General features: G+C 46.1%; 1 protein-coding gene across 1 annotated transcript in view; it reads left to right on the top strand.

The window, feature by feature from the left end:
• Nucleotides 1–12,967, top strand: part of LOC135564921 (lethal(2) giant larvae protein homolog 1-like) — a 107,776-nt gene that overhangs the window by 40,689 nt on the left and 54,120 nt on the right. The window contains exons 6-8 of the mRNA XM_065011005.1: nucleotides 4,434–4,569; nucleotides 7,202–7,256; nucleotides 12,274–12,428. Of these exons, the coding sequence (XP_064867077.1) occupies nucleotides 4,434–4,569; nucleotides 7,202–7,256; nucleotides 12,274–12,428 (346 nt within the window). The remainder of the gene's footprint in view (nucleotides 1–4,433; nucleotides 4,570–7,201; nucleotides 7,257–12,273; nucleotides 12,429–12,967) is intronic.

The following is a 12,967-nucleotide window of genomic DNA, read 5'->3' on the forward strand; positions in this document are numbered from 1 at the left end:
GTGTGTGTCTGTTACAATACGGCTAAATACAGTGTGTCTGTTACAATACGGCTAAATGCAGTGTGTGTGTTACAATACGGCTAAATGCAGTGTGTGTCTGTTACAATACGGCTAAATGCAGTGTGTGTCTGTTACAATACGGCTAAATGCAGTGTGTGTGTTACAATACGGCTAAATGCAGTGTGTGTCTGTTACAGTACGGCTAAATGCAGTGTGTGTCTGTTACAATACGGCTAAATGCAGTGTGTGTATGTTACAATACGGCTAAATGCAGTGTGTGTCTGTTAAATGCAGTGTGTGTCTGTTAAATGCAGTGTGTGTCTGTTACAATACGGCTAAATGCAGTGTGTGTGTCTGTTACAATACGGCTAAATGCAGTGTGTGTCTGTTACAATACGGCTAAATGCAGTGTGTGTCTGTTACAATACGGCTAAATGCAGTGTGTGTCTGTTACAATACGGCTAAATGCAGTGTGTGTGTTACAATACGGCTAAATGCAGTGTGTGTCTGTTACAATACGGCTAAATGCAGTGTGTCTGTTACAATACGGCTAAATGCAGTGTGTGTCTGTTACAATACGGCTAAATGCAGTGTGTGTCTGTTACAATACGGCTAAATGCAGTGTGTGTTTGGTGTCTGTTACAATACGGCTAAATGCAGTGTGTGTCTGTTACAATACGGCTAAATGCAGTGTGTGTCTGTTACAATACGGCTAAATGCAGTGTGTGTCTGTTACAATACGGCTAACTGCAGTGTGTCTGTTACAATATGGCTAAATGCAGTGTGTGTCTGTTACAATACGGCTAAATGCAGTGTGTGTCTGTTACAATACGGCTAAATGCAGTGTGTGTCTGTTACAATACGGCTAAATGCAGTGTGTGTCTGTTACAATACGGCTAAATGCAGTGTGTGTCTGTTACAATACGGCTAAATGCAGTGTGTGTCTGTTACAATACGGCTAAATGCAGTGTGTGTCTGTTACAATACGGCTAAATGCAGTGTGTGTCTGTTACAATACGGCTAAATGCAGTGTGTGTCTGTTACAATACGGCTAAATGCAGTGTGTGTCTGTTACAATACGGCTAAATGCAGTGTGTGTCTGTTACAATACGGCTAAATGCAGTGTGTGTCTGTTACAATACGGCTAAATGCAGTGTGTGTCTGTTACAGTACGGCTAAATGCAGTGTGTGTCTGTTACAGTACGGCTAAATGCAGTGTGTGTCTGTTACAATACGGCTAAATACAGTGTGTGTCTGTTACAATACGGCTAAATGCAGTGTGTCTGTTACAATACGGCTAAATGCAGTGTGTGTCTGTTACAATACGGCTAAATGCAGTGTGTGTCTGTTACAATACGGCTAAATGCAGTGTGTGTCTGTTACAGTACGGCTAAATGCAGTGTGTGTCTGTTACAGTACGGCTAAATGCAGTGTGTGTCTGTTACAATACGGCTAAATGCAGTGTGTGTCTGTTACAATACGGCTAAATACAGTGTGTGTCTGTTACAATACGGCTAAATGCAGTGTGTGTCTGTTACAATACGGCTAAATGCAGTGTGTGTCTGTTACAATACGGCTAAATGCAGTGTGTGTCTGTTACAATACAGCTAAATGCAGTGTGTGTCTGTTACAATACGGCTAAATGCAGTGTGTGTGTTACAATACGGCTAAATGCAGTGTGTGTCTGTTACAATACGGCTAAATACAGTGTGTGTCTGTTACAATATGGCTAAATGCAGTGTGTGTGTTACAATACGGCTAAATGCAGTGTGTGTCTGTTACAATACGGCTAAATACAGTGTGTGTCTGTTACAATACGGCTAAATGCAGTGTGTGTCTGTTACAATACAGCTAAATGCAGTGTGTGTCTGTTACAATACGGCTAAATGCAGTGTGTGTCTGTTACAATACGGCTAAATGCAGTGTGTCTGTTACAATACGGCTAAATGCAGTGTGTGTCTGTTACAATACGGCTAAATGCAGTGTGTGTCTGTTACAATACGGCTAAATGCAGTGTGTGTCTGTTACAATACGGCTAAATACAGTGTGTGTCTGTTACGGCTAAATGCAGTGTGTGTCTGTTACAATACGGCTAAATGCAGTGTGTGTCTGTTACAATACGGCTAAATGCAGTGTGTGTCTGTTACAATACGGCTAAATGCAGTGTGTGTGTTACAATACGGCTAAATGCAGTGTGTGTCTGTTACAATACGGCTAAATGCAGTGTGTGTCTGTTACAATACGGCTAAATGCAGTGTGTCTGTTACAATATGGCTAAATGCAGTGTGTGTCTGTTACAATACGGCTAAATGCAGTGTGTGTCTGTTACAATACAGCTAAATGCAGTGTGTGTGTCTGTTACAATACGGCTAAATGCAGTGTGTGTGTCTGTTACAGTACGGCTAAATACAGTGTGTGTCTGTTACACGGCTAAACAGTGTGTGTGCTAAATGCTAAATGCAGTGTGTCTGTTACAATACGGCTAAATGCAGTGTGTCTGTTACAATATGGCTAAATGCAGTGTGTGTGTGTTACAGTACAGTGTGGCTAAAATGCAGTGTGTGTCTGTTACAATACGGCTAAATGCAGTGTGTGTCTGTTACAATACGGCTAAATGCAGTGTGTGTCTGTTACAATATGGCTAAATGCAGTGTGTGTCTGTTACAGTACGGCTAAATGCAGTGTGTCTGTTACAATACGGCTAAATGCAGTGTGTGTCTGTTACAATACGGCTAAATGCAGTGTGTGTCTGTTACAATACGGCTAAATGCAGTGTGTGTCTGTTACAATACGGCTAAATGCAGTGTGTGTCTGTTACAATACGGCTAAATGCAGTGTGTGTCTGTTACAGTACGGCTAAATGCAGTGTGTGTGTGTTACAATACGGCTAAATGCAGTGTGTGTCTGTTACAATGTGGCTAAATGCAGTGTGTGTCTGTTACAATACGGCTAAATGCAGTGTGTGTCTGTTACAATACGGCTAAATGCAGTGTGTGTCTGTTACAATACGGCTAAATGCAGTGTGTGTCTGTTACAATACGGCTAAATGCGGTGTGTGTCTGTTACAATACTGCTAAATGCAGTGTGTGTGTTACAATACGGCTAAATGCAGTGTGTGTGTTACAATACGGCTAAATGCAGTGTGTGTCTGTTACAATACGGCTAAATGCAGTGTGTGTCTGTTACAATACGGCTAAATGCAGTGTGTGTGTCTGTTACAATACGGCTAAATGCAGTGTGTGTGTCTGTTACAGTACGGCTAAATACAGTGTGTGTGTTACAATACGGCTAAATGCAGTGTGTGTCTGTTACAATACGGCTAAATGCAGTGTGTCTGTTACAATATGGCTAAATGCAGTGTGTGTGTCTGTTACAGTACGGCTAAATACAGTGTGTGTGTTACAATACGGCTAAATGCAGTGTGTGTCTGTTACAATACGGCTAAATGCAGTGTGTCTGTTACAATATGGCTAAATGCAGTGTGTGTCTGTTACAGTACGGCTAAATACAGTGTGTGTGTTACAATACGGCTAAATGCAGTGTGTGTCTGTTACAATACGGCTAAATGCAGTGTGTGTCTGTTACAATACGGCTAAATGCAGTGTGTGTGTTACAATACGGCTAACTGCAGTGTGTCTGTTACAATACGGCTAAATACAGTGTGTGTCTGTTACAATACGGCTAAATACAGTGTGTGTGTTACAATACGGCTAAATGCAGTGTGTGTCTGTTACAGTACGGCTAAATGCAGTGTGTGTGTTACAATACGGCTAAATGCAGTGTGTCTGTTACAATACGGCTAAATGCAGTGTGTGTCTGTTACAATACGGCTAAATGCAGTGTGTGTGTTACAATACGGCTAAATGCAGTGTGTGTCTGTTACAATGTGGCTAAATGCAGTGTGTGTCTGTTACAATACGGCTAAATGCAGTGTGTGTCTGTTACAATACGGCTAAATGCAGTGTGTGTCTGTTACAATACGGCTAAATGCAGTGTGTGTCTGTTACAATACGGCTAAATGCAGTGTGTGTCTGTTACAATACGGCTAAATACAGTGTGTGTCTGTTACAATACGGCTAAATGCAGTGTGTGTCTGTTACAATACGGCTAAATGCAGTGTGTGTCTGTTACAATACGGCTAAATGCAGTGTGTGTCTGTTACAATACGGCTAAATGCAGTGTGTGTCTGTTACAATACGGCTAAATGCAGTGTGTGTCTGTTACTAAATGCAGTGTGTGTCTGTTAAATGCAGTGTGTGTCTGTTACAATACGGCTAAATGCAGTGTGTGTCTGTTACAATACGGCTAAATGCAGTGTGTGTCTGTTACAATACGGCTAAATGCAGTGTGTGTCTGTTACAATACGGCTAAATACAGTGTATGTCTGTTACAATACGGCTAAATGCAGTGTGTGTGTGTGTGTGTGTCTGCAGCAGCTGGAGTCCCTGGTGTGGGAACGTTCCGGTAGCTCCTTCGTCAGTTCCCATAGCGACGGGGGGTACAGCGTGTGGGCTGTTGCCAGTGGTAACACGTACACACACCAGCCTGTGTCCTCGTCCATCCCCTATGGTGAGAGACAGACATACACACCCCCCTTAACCCCTACACACACACACACACACACACAGCCTAACCCCTACATACACACACCCCCCCTAACCCCTACATACACACACACACCCTAACCCCTACACACACACACACACCCTAACCCCTACACACACACACACACTCCCTAACCCCTACACACACACACACACACACACACACACACCCTAACCCCTACACACACACACACACTCCCTAACCCCTACACACACACACACACACACACACCCTAACCCCTACACACACACACACACACACACACACACTAACCCCTACACACACACACACACACACACACTAACCCCTACACACACACACACACACTAACCCCTACACACACACACACACACTAACCCCTACACACACACACACACACACACACTAACCCCTACACACACACCACACTAACCCCTACACACACACCACACTAACCCCTACACACACACCACACTAACCCCTACACACACACCACACTAACCCCTACACACACACCACCCTAACCCCTACACACACACCACCCTAACCCCTACACACACACCACCCTAACCCTACACACACACACCACCCTAACCCTACACACACACCCCCCCCTTAACCCTACACACACACACATCACCCTAACCCCTACACACACACATCACCCTAACCCCTACACACACACACACATCACCCTAACCCCTACACACACACACATCACCCTAACCCCTACACACACACACACCCTTTAACCCCCCACACACACACACTAACCCCTACAAACACACACACACACTAACCCCTACAAACACACACACACCCCCTAACCCCTACACACACACCCTAACCTTTGTTGTCCTGTCCTTGGGACCTCATTAACTCCTTGTCATCTCGTTGTGTCTCAGGTCCGTTCCCTTGGGACCTCATTAACTCCTTGTCATCTCGTTGTGTCTCAGGGTCCGTTCCCTTGGGACCTCATTAACTCCTTGTCGTCTGTCTCGTTGTGTCTCAGGTCCGTTCCCTTGGGACCTCATTAACTCCTTGTCATTTCGTTGTGTCTCAGGTCCGTTCCCTTGGGATCTCATTAACTCCTTGTCACCTGTCTCGTTGTGTCTCAGGTCCGTTCCCTTGGGACCTCATTAACTCCTTGTCATCTCGTTGTGTCTCAGGTCCGTTCCCTTGGGACCTCATTAACTCCTTGTCATCTCGTTGTGTCTCAGGTCCGTTCCCTTGGGACCTCATTAACTCCTTGTCACCTGTCTCGTTGTGTCTCAGGTCTGTTCCCTTGGGACCTCATTAACTCCTTGTCATCTCGTTGTGTCTCAGGTCCGTTCCCTTGGGACCTCATTAACTCCTTGTCATCTGTCTCGTTGTGTCTCAGGTCCGTTCCCTTGGGACCTCATTAACTCCTTGTCATCTCGTTGTGTCTCAGGTCCGTTCCCTTGGGACCTCATTAACTCCTTGTCGTCTGTCTCGTTGTGTCTCAGGGTCCGTTCCCTTGGGACCTCATTAACTCCTTGTCATCTCGTTGTGTCTCAGGTCCGTTACCTTGGGACCTCATTAAAACCTCTTGTAACTACCCGTCCCGGATCCGGGAGCGTTGTCATCAACTGACACTAATTAGCATAACGCAACAGACATAAATATTACTAGAAAATATTCATGAAATCACAAGTGAAATATATTGAGACACAGCTTAGCCTTTTGTTAATCATCATCTCAGCCAAAGCAAGACAAGCATTTGTGTAAGTTTATCGATAGCCTAGCATAGCATTATGCCTAGCTAACAGCAGGCAACCTGGTCACGAAAATCAGAAAAGCAATCAAATTAAATCGTTTACCTTTGATGAACTTCAGATGTTTTCACTCACGAGACTCCCAGTTAGCAAATGTTCCTTTTTTCCAAAAATATTATTTTTGTAGCCGAAATAACTCCGTTAGTTCTTCCCGTTTGGCTGAGAATTCGACCGGAAATTGCGGTCACCACAACGCTGAAAAATATTACAAATTAGCTCCATAATATCGACAGAAACATGGCAAACGTTGTTTATAATCAGTCCTCAAGGTGTTTTTCAAATATCTATTCGATAATATATCCACCGGGACTCGTGGCTTTCTTAGTAGGATAGAGAGAAACAATGGCCGCATTTGTCTCTTACGCACAAAACACTCTGAGAGACTCCAGCTGACCACTGACGCAATGTTGACCTTCAGGCTCATTTTTCAAAATAAAAGCCTGAAACTATGTATTGTGACACTAGACACATTAGGGAAGCCATAGAAAAAAAGGAATCTGGTTGATATCTCATTCACTGCTCAATAGGGACGCATAGTAACGCAGAGCTTTCTAAATAAGAGTCCCTTCCTGATTGGATTTTTCTCAGGCTTTTGCCTGCAATATCAGTTCTGTTATACTCACAGACAATATTTTTTACAGTTTTGGAAACTTTAGAGTGTTTTCTATCCCAAGCTGTCAATTATATGCATATTCTAGCATCTTGTCTTGACAAAATAGCCCGTTTATTTTGGGAACGTTATTTTTTCAAAAAAATGAAAATAGCGCCCCCTAGATTCAACAGGTTTCTAACTACTTGTCATCTGTCTCGTTGTGTCTCAGGTCCGTTCCCTTGTAAAGCCATCAACAAGATGTTATGGAGGACGATTCAGTCAGGGTGAGGAGTCAGGACCACTATCTATCTATCACTATCTACTATCTCTACCATCACTATCTATCACTAGGGTCCATTCTGGTAACACTATCAGTATCTACTGTCACTAGGATCCATTCTGGTAACACTATCAGTATCTACTATCACTAGGGTCCATTCTGGTAACACTATCAATATCTACTGTCACTAGGATCCATTCTGGTAACACTATCAGTATCTACTGTCACTAGGATCCATTCTGGTATCACTATCAGTATCTACTGTCACTAGGATCCATTCTGGTAACACTATCAGTCTCTACTGTCACTAGGATCCATTCTGGTAACACTATCAGTCTCTACTGTCACTAGGATCCATTCTGGTAACACTATCAGTATCTACTGTCACTAGGATCCATTCTGGTAACACTATCAGTATCTACTATCACTAGGATCCATTCTGGTATCACTATCAGTATCTACTATCACTAGGGTCCATTCTGGTAACACTATCAGTATCTACTGTCACTAGGATCCATTCTGATAACACTATCAGTATCTACTGTCACTAGGATCCATTCTGGTAACACTATCAGTATCTACTGTCACTAGGGTCCATTCTGGTAACACTATCAGTATCTACTGTCACTAGGATCCATTCTGGTAACACTATCAGTCTCTACTGTCACTAGGATCCATTCTGGTAACACTATCAGTCTCTACTGTCACTAGGATCCATTCTGGTAACACTATCAGTATCTACTGTCTCTAGGATCCATTCTGGTAACACTATCAGTCTCTACTATCACTATCAGTATCTACTGTCACTAGGATCCATTCTGGTAACACTATCAGTATCTACTATCACTAGGATCCATTCTGGTAACACTATCAGTCTCTACTATCACTATCAGTATCTACTGTCACTAGGATCCATTCTGGTAACACTATCAGTATCTACTGTCACTAGGATCCATTCTGGTAACACTATCAGTATCTACTGTCACTAGGGTCCATTCTGGTAACACTATCAGTCTCTACTGTCACTAGGATCCATTCTGGTAACACTATCAGTATCTACTGTCACTAGGATCCATTCTGGTAACACTATCAGTCTCTACTGTCACTAGGGTCCATTCTGGTAACACTATCAGTATCTACTGTCACTAGGATCCATTCTGGTAACACTATCAGTATCTACTGTCACTAGGATCCATTCTGGTAACACTATCAGTATCTACTATCACTAGGGTCCATTCTGGTAACACTATCAGTATCTACTGTCACTATCAGTATCTACTGTCACTAGGATCCATTCTGGTAACACTATCAGTATCTACTGTCACTATCAGTCTCTACTGTCACTAGGGTCCATTCTGGTAACACTATCAGTATCTACTGTCACTAGGATCCATTCTGGTAACACTATCAGTATCTACTATCACTAGGGTCCATTCTGGTAACACTATCAGTATCTACTGTCACTATCAGTATCTACTGTCACTAGGATCCATTCTGGTAACACTATCAGTATCTACTATCACTAGGGTCCATTCTGGTAACACTATCAGTATCTACTGTCACTATCAGTATCTACTGTCACTAGGATCCATTCTGGTAACACTATCAGTATCTACTGTCACTATCAGTCTCTACTGTCACTAGGGTCCATTCTGGTAACACTATCAGTATCTACTGTCACTAGGATCCATTCTGGTAACACTATCAGTATCTACTGTCACTAGGGTCCATTCTGGTAACACTATCAGTATCTACTATCACTAGGGTCCATTCTGGTAACACTATCAGTATCTACTGTCACTATCAGTATCTACTGTCACTAGGATCCATTCTGGTAACACTATCAGTATCTACTGTCACTATCAGTCTCTACTGTCACTAGGATCCATTCTGGTAACACTATCAGTATCTACTGTCACTAGGGTCCATTCTGGTAACACTATCAGTCTCTACTATCACTAGGATCCATTCTGGTAACACTATCAGTATCTACTGTCACTAGGATCCATTCTGGTAACACTATCAGTATCTACTGTCACTAGGATCCATTCTGGTAACACTATCAGTATCTACTGTCACTAGGATCCATTCTGGTAACACTATCAGTATCTACTATCACTAGGGTCCATTCTGGTAACACTATCAGTCTCTACTGTCACTAGGATCCATTCTGGTAACACTATCAGTATCTACTGTCACTAGGATCCATTCTGGTAACACTATCAGTCTCTACTGTCACTAGGATCCATTCTGGTAACACTCTCTCTCTCTGTCTCTCACTGCCCCTCTCTCTCTCTGTCTCTCACTGCCCCTCTCTCTCTCTGTCTCTCACTGCCCCTCTCTCTCACTGTCTCTCACTGCCCCCCTCTCTCACTGCCCCTCTCTCTCACTGTCTCTCACTGTCTCTCACTGCCCCTCTCTCTCACTGTCTCTCACTGCCCCTCTCTCTCACTGTCTCTCACTGCCCCTCTCTCTCTCTCTGTCTCTCTGTCTGTCTCTGTCTCTCATGTAGGTGTCCAGTAGTCCTCTACAGTGGAGGAATGCCCAGGGCCAGTTATGGAGACAGTCACTGTCTCTCACTGCCCCTCTCTCTCACTGTCTCTCACTGCCCCTCTCTCTCTCTGTGTCTGTCTGTCTCTGTCTCTCACTGCCCCCCTGTCTCACTGCCCCTCTCTCTCACTGTCTCTCACTGCCCCTCTCTCTCACTGTCTCTCACTGCCCCTCTCTCTCACTGTCTCTCTGTCTCTGTCTCTCATGTAGGTGTCCAGTAGTCCTCTACAGTGGAGGAATGCCCAGAGCCAGTTATGGAGACAGTCACTGTCTCTCACTGCCCCTCTCTCTCTCTGTCTCTGTCTCTCATGTAGGTGTCCAGTAGTCCTCTACAGTGGAGGAATGCCCAGGGCCAGTTATGGAGACAGTCACTGTCTCTCACTGCCCCTCTCTCTCACTGTCTCTCTGTCTCTGTCTCTCATGTAGGTGTCCAGTAGTCCTCTACAGTGGAGGAATGCCCAGAGCCAGTTATGGAGACCGTCACTGTCTCTCACTGCCTCTCTCTGTGCCTCACTGTCTCTCACTGCCCCCCTGTCTCACTGCCCCTCTCTCTCTCTGTCTCTCACTGCCCCTCTCTCTCACTGTCTCTCACTGCCCCTCTCTCTCTCTGTCTGTCTCTGTCTCTCACTGCCCCTCTCTCTCTCTGTCTGTCTCTCTGTCTGTCTCTGTCTCTCATGTAGGTGTCCAGTAGTCCTCTGCAGTGGAGGAATGCCCAGAGCCAGTTATGGAGACAGTCACTGTCTCTCACTGCCCCTCTCTCTCTCTCTGTCTCTCTGTCTCTCTCTGTCTCTCATGTAGGTGTCCAGTAGTCCTCTACAGTGGAGGAATGCCCAGGGCCAGTTATGGAGACAGTCACTGTCTCTCACTGCCCCTCTCTCTCTCTGTCTGTCTCTGTCTCTCATGTAGGTGTCCAGTAGTCCTCTACAGTGGAGGAATGCCCAGAGCCAGTTATGGAGACAGTCACTGTCTTTCACTGCCCCTCTCTCTCTCTGTCTCTCTGTCTGTCTCTGTCTCTCATGTAGGTGTCCAGTAGTCCTCTACAGTGGAGGAATGCCCAGAGCCAGTTATGGAGACAGTCACTGTCTCTCACTGCCCCTCTCTCTCTCTGTCTCTCTCTCTGTCTCTGTCTCTCATGTAGGTGTCCAGTAGTCCTCTACAGTGGAGGAATGCCCAGGGCCAGTTATGGAGACAGTCACTGTCTCTCACTGCCCCTCTCTCTCACTGTCTCTCACTGCCCCTCTCTCTCTGTGAACAAACTCCCTCACGACGCCAGGACAGCGGAGTCAATCACCACCTTCCGGAGACACCTGAAACCCCACCTCTTTAAGGAATACCTAGGATAGGATAAAGTAATCCTTCTCCCCCCCCCCTTAAAAGACCTAGATGCACTATTGTAAAGTGGCTGTTCCACTGGATGTCATAAGGTGAAAGCACCAATTTGTAAGTCGCTCTGGATAAGAGCGTCTGCCAAATGACTTAAATGTAAATGTAAATGGAGGAATGCCCAGAGCCAGTTATGGAGACAGTCACTGTCTCTCACAGCCCCTCTCTCTCACTGTCTCTCACTGCCCCCCTGTCTCACTGCCCCTCTCTCTCACTCTCTCTCTCTCTCTCTCTCTCTCACTGCCCCCCTGTCTCACTGCCCCTCTCTCTCTCTCTCTCACTGCCCCTCTCTCTCACTGTCTCTCACTGCCCCTCTCTCTGTCTGTCTCTCTGTCTGTCTCTGTCTCTCATGTAGGTGTCCAGTAGTCCTCTACAGTGGAGGAATGCCCAGGGCCAGTTATGGAGACAGTCACTGTCTCTCACTGCCCCTCTCTCTCTCTGTCTCTCTGTCTGTCTCTGTCTCTCATGTAGGTGTCCAGTAGTCCTCTACAGTGGAGGAATGCCCAGAGCCAGTTATGGAGACAGTCACTGTCTCTCACTGCCCCTCTCTCTCTCTGTCTGTCTCTGTCTCTCATGTAGGTGTCCAGTAGTCCTCTACAGTGGAGGAATGCCCAGAGCCAGTTATGGAGACAGTCACTGTCTCTCACTGCCCCTCTCTCTCTCTCTCTCTCACTGCCCCTCTCTCTCTGTCTGTCTCTCTGTCTCTGTCTCTCATGTAGGTGTCCAGTAGTCCTCTACAGTGGAGGAATGCCCAGGGCCAGTTATGGAGACAGTCACTGTCTCTCACTGCCCCTCTCTCTGTCTGTCTCTCACTGCCTCTCTCTGTGTCTGTCTGTCTCTGTCTCTCACTGCCCCTCTCTCTCTCTGTCTCTCACTGCCCCTCTCTCTCTGTCTCTCACTGCCCCCTCTCTCTCTGTCTCTCACTGCCTCTCTCTCTCTCTGTCTCTCTGTCTGTCTCTGTCTCTCATGTAGGTGTCCAGTAGTCCTCTACAGTGGAGGAATGCCCAGAGCCAGTTATGGAGACCGTCACTGTCTCTCACTGCCCCTCTCTCTCTCTGTCTCTCTGTCTGTCTCTGTCTCTCATGTAGGTGTCCAGTAGTCCTCTACAGTGGAGGAATGCCCAGGGCCAGTTATGGAGACCGTCACTGTCTGACCATCCAACAGGACAAACAACACGTCACTCTAGACTTCACATCCAGAGTTATAGACTTCTTCACCGTCCACACCACTGACCCGGAGCACGGTGAGAGAGACACGCACTCCAGAGCGACTCACAGACACCATTAGGATGAAGTGCCTTGCTCAAGGGCACATCTACCGATTTTAAAATAAGAATAATTATTCACCTAGTCTGCTCTGGGATTGGCCCAGCGCTCCTCGTCGCTAGGCTACCTGACCCCCTGTGTTAATATGATCCTAAAGCCCTCGTGGTGCTACTGGAGGAGGAGCTGGTTGTAATAGACCTCCTGACCACCAGGTGTCCCTCCTCCCTACCTGACCCCCCCCCCTGGTCCTCTGTCCCTCCTCCCTACCTGACCCCCTGTGTTAATATGATCCTAAAGCCCTCGTGGTGCTACTGGAGGAGGAGCTGGTTGTAATAGACCTCCTGACCACCAGGTGGCCCTCTGTCCCTCCTCCCTACCTGACCCCCTGGCCCTCTGTCCCTCCTCCCTACCTGACCCCCCCTGGTCCTCTGTCCCTCCTCCCTACCTGACCCCCCTGGTCCTCTGTCCCTCCTCCCTACCTGACCCCCCTGGTCCTCTGTCCCTCCTCCCTACCTGA

Source organism: Oncorhynchus nerka, linkage group LG26 (assembly GCF_034236695.1).
Source record: "Oncorhynchus nerka isolate Pitt River linkage group LG26, Oner_Uvic_2.0, whole genome shotgun sequence".
Lineage (NCBI taxonomy): Eukaryota > Metazoa > Chordata > Actinopteri > Salmoniformes > Salmonidae > Oncorhynchus > Oncorhynchus nerka.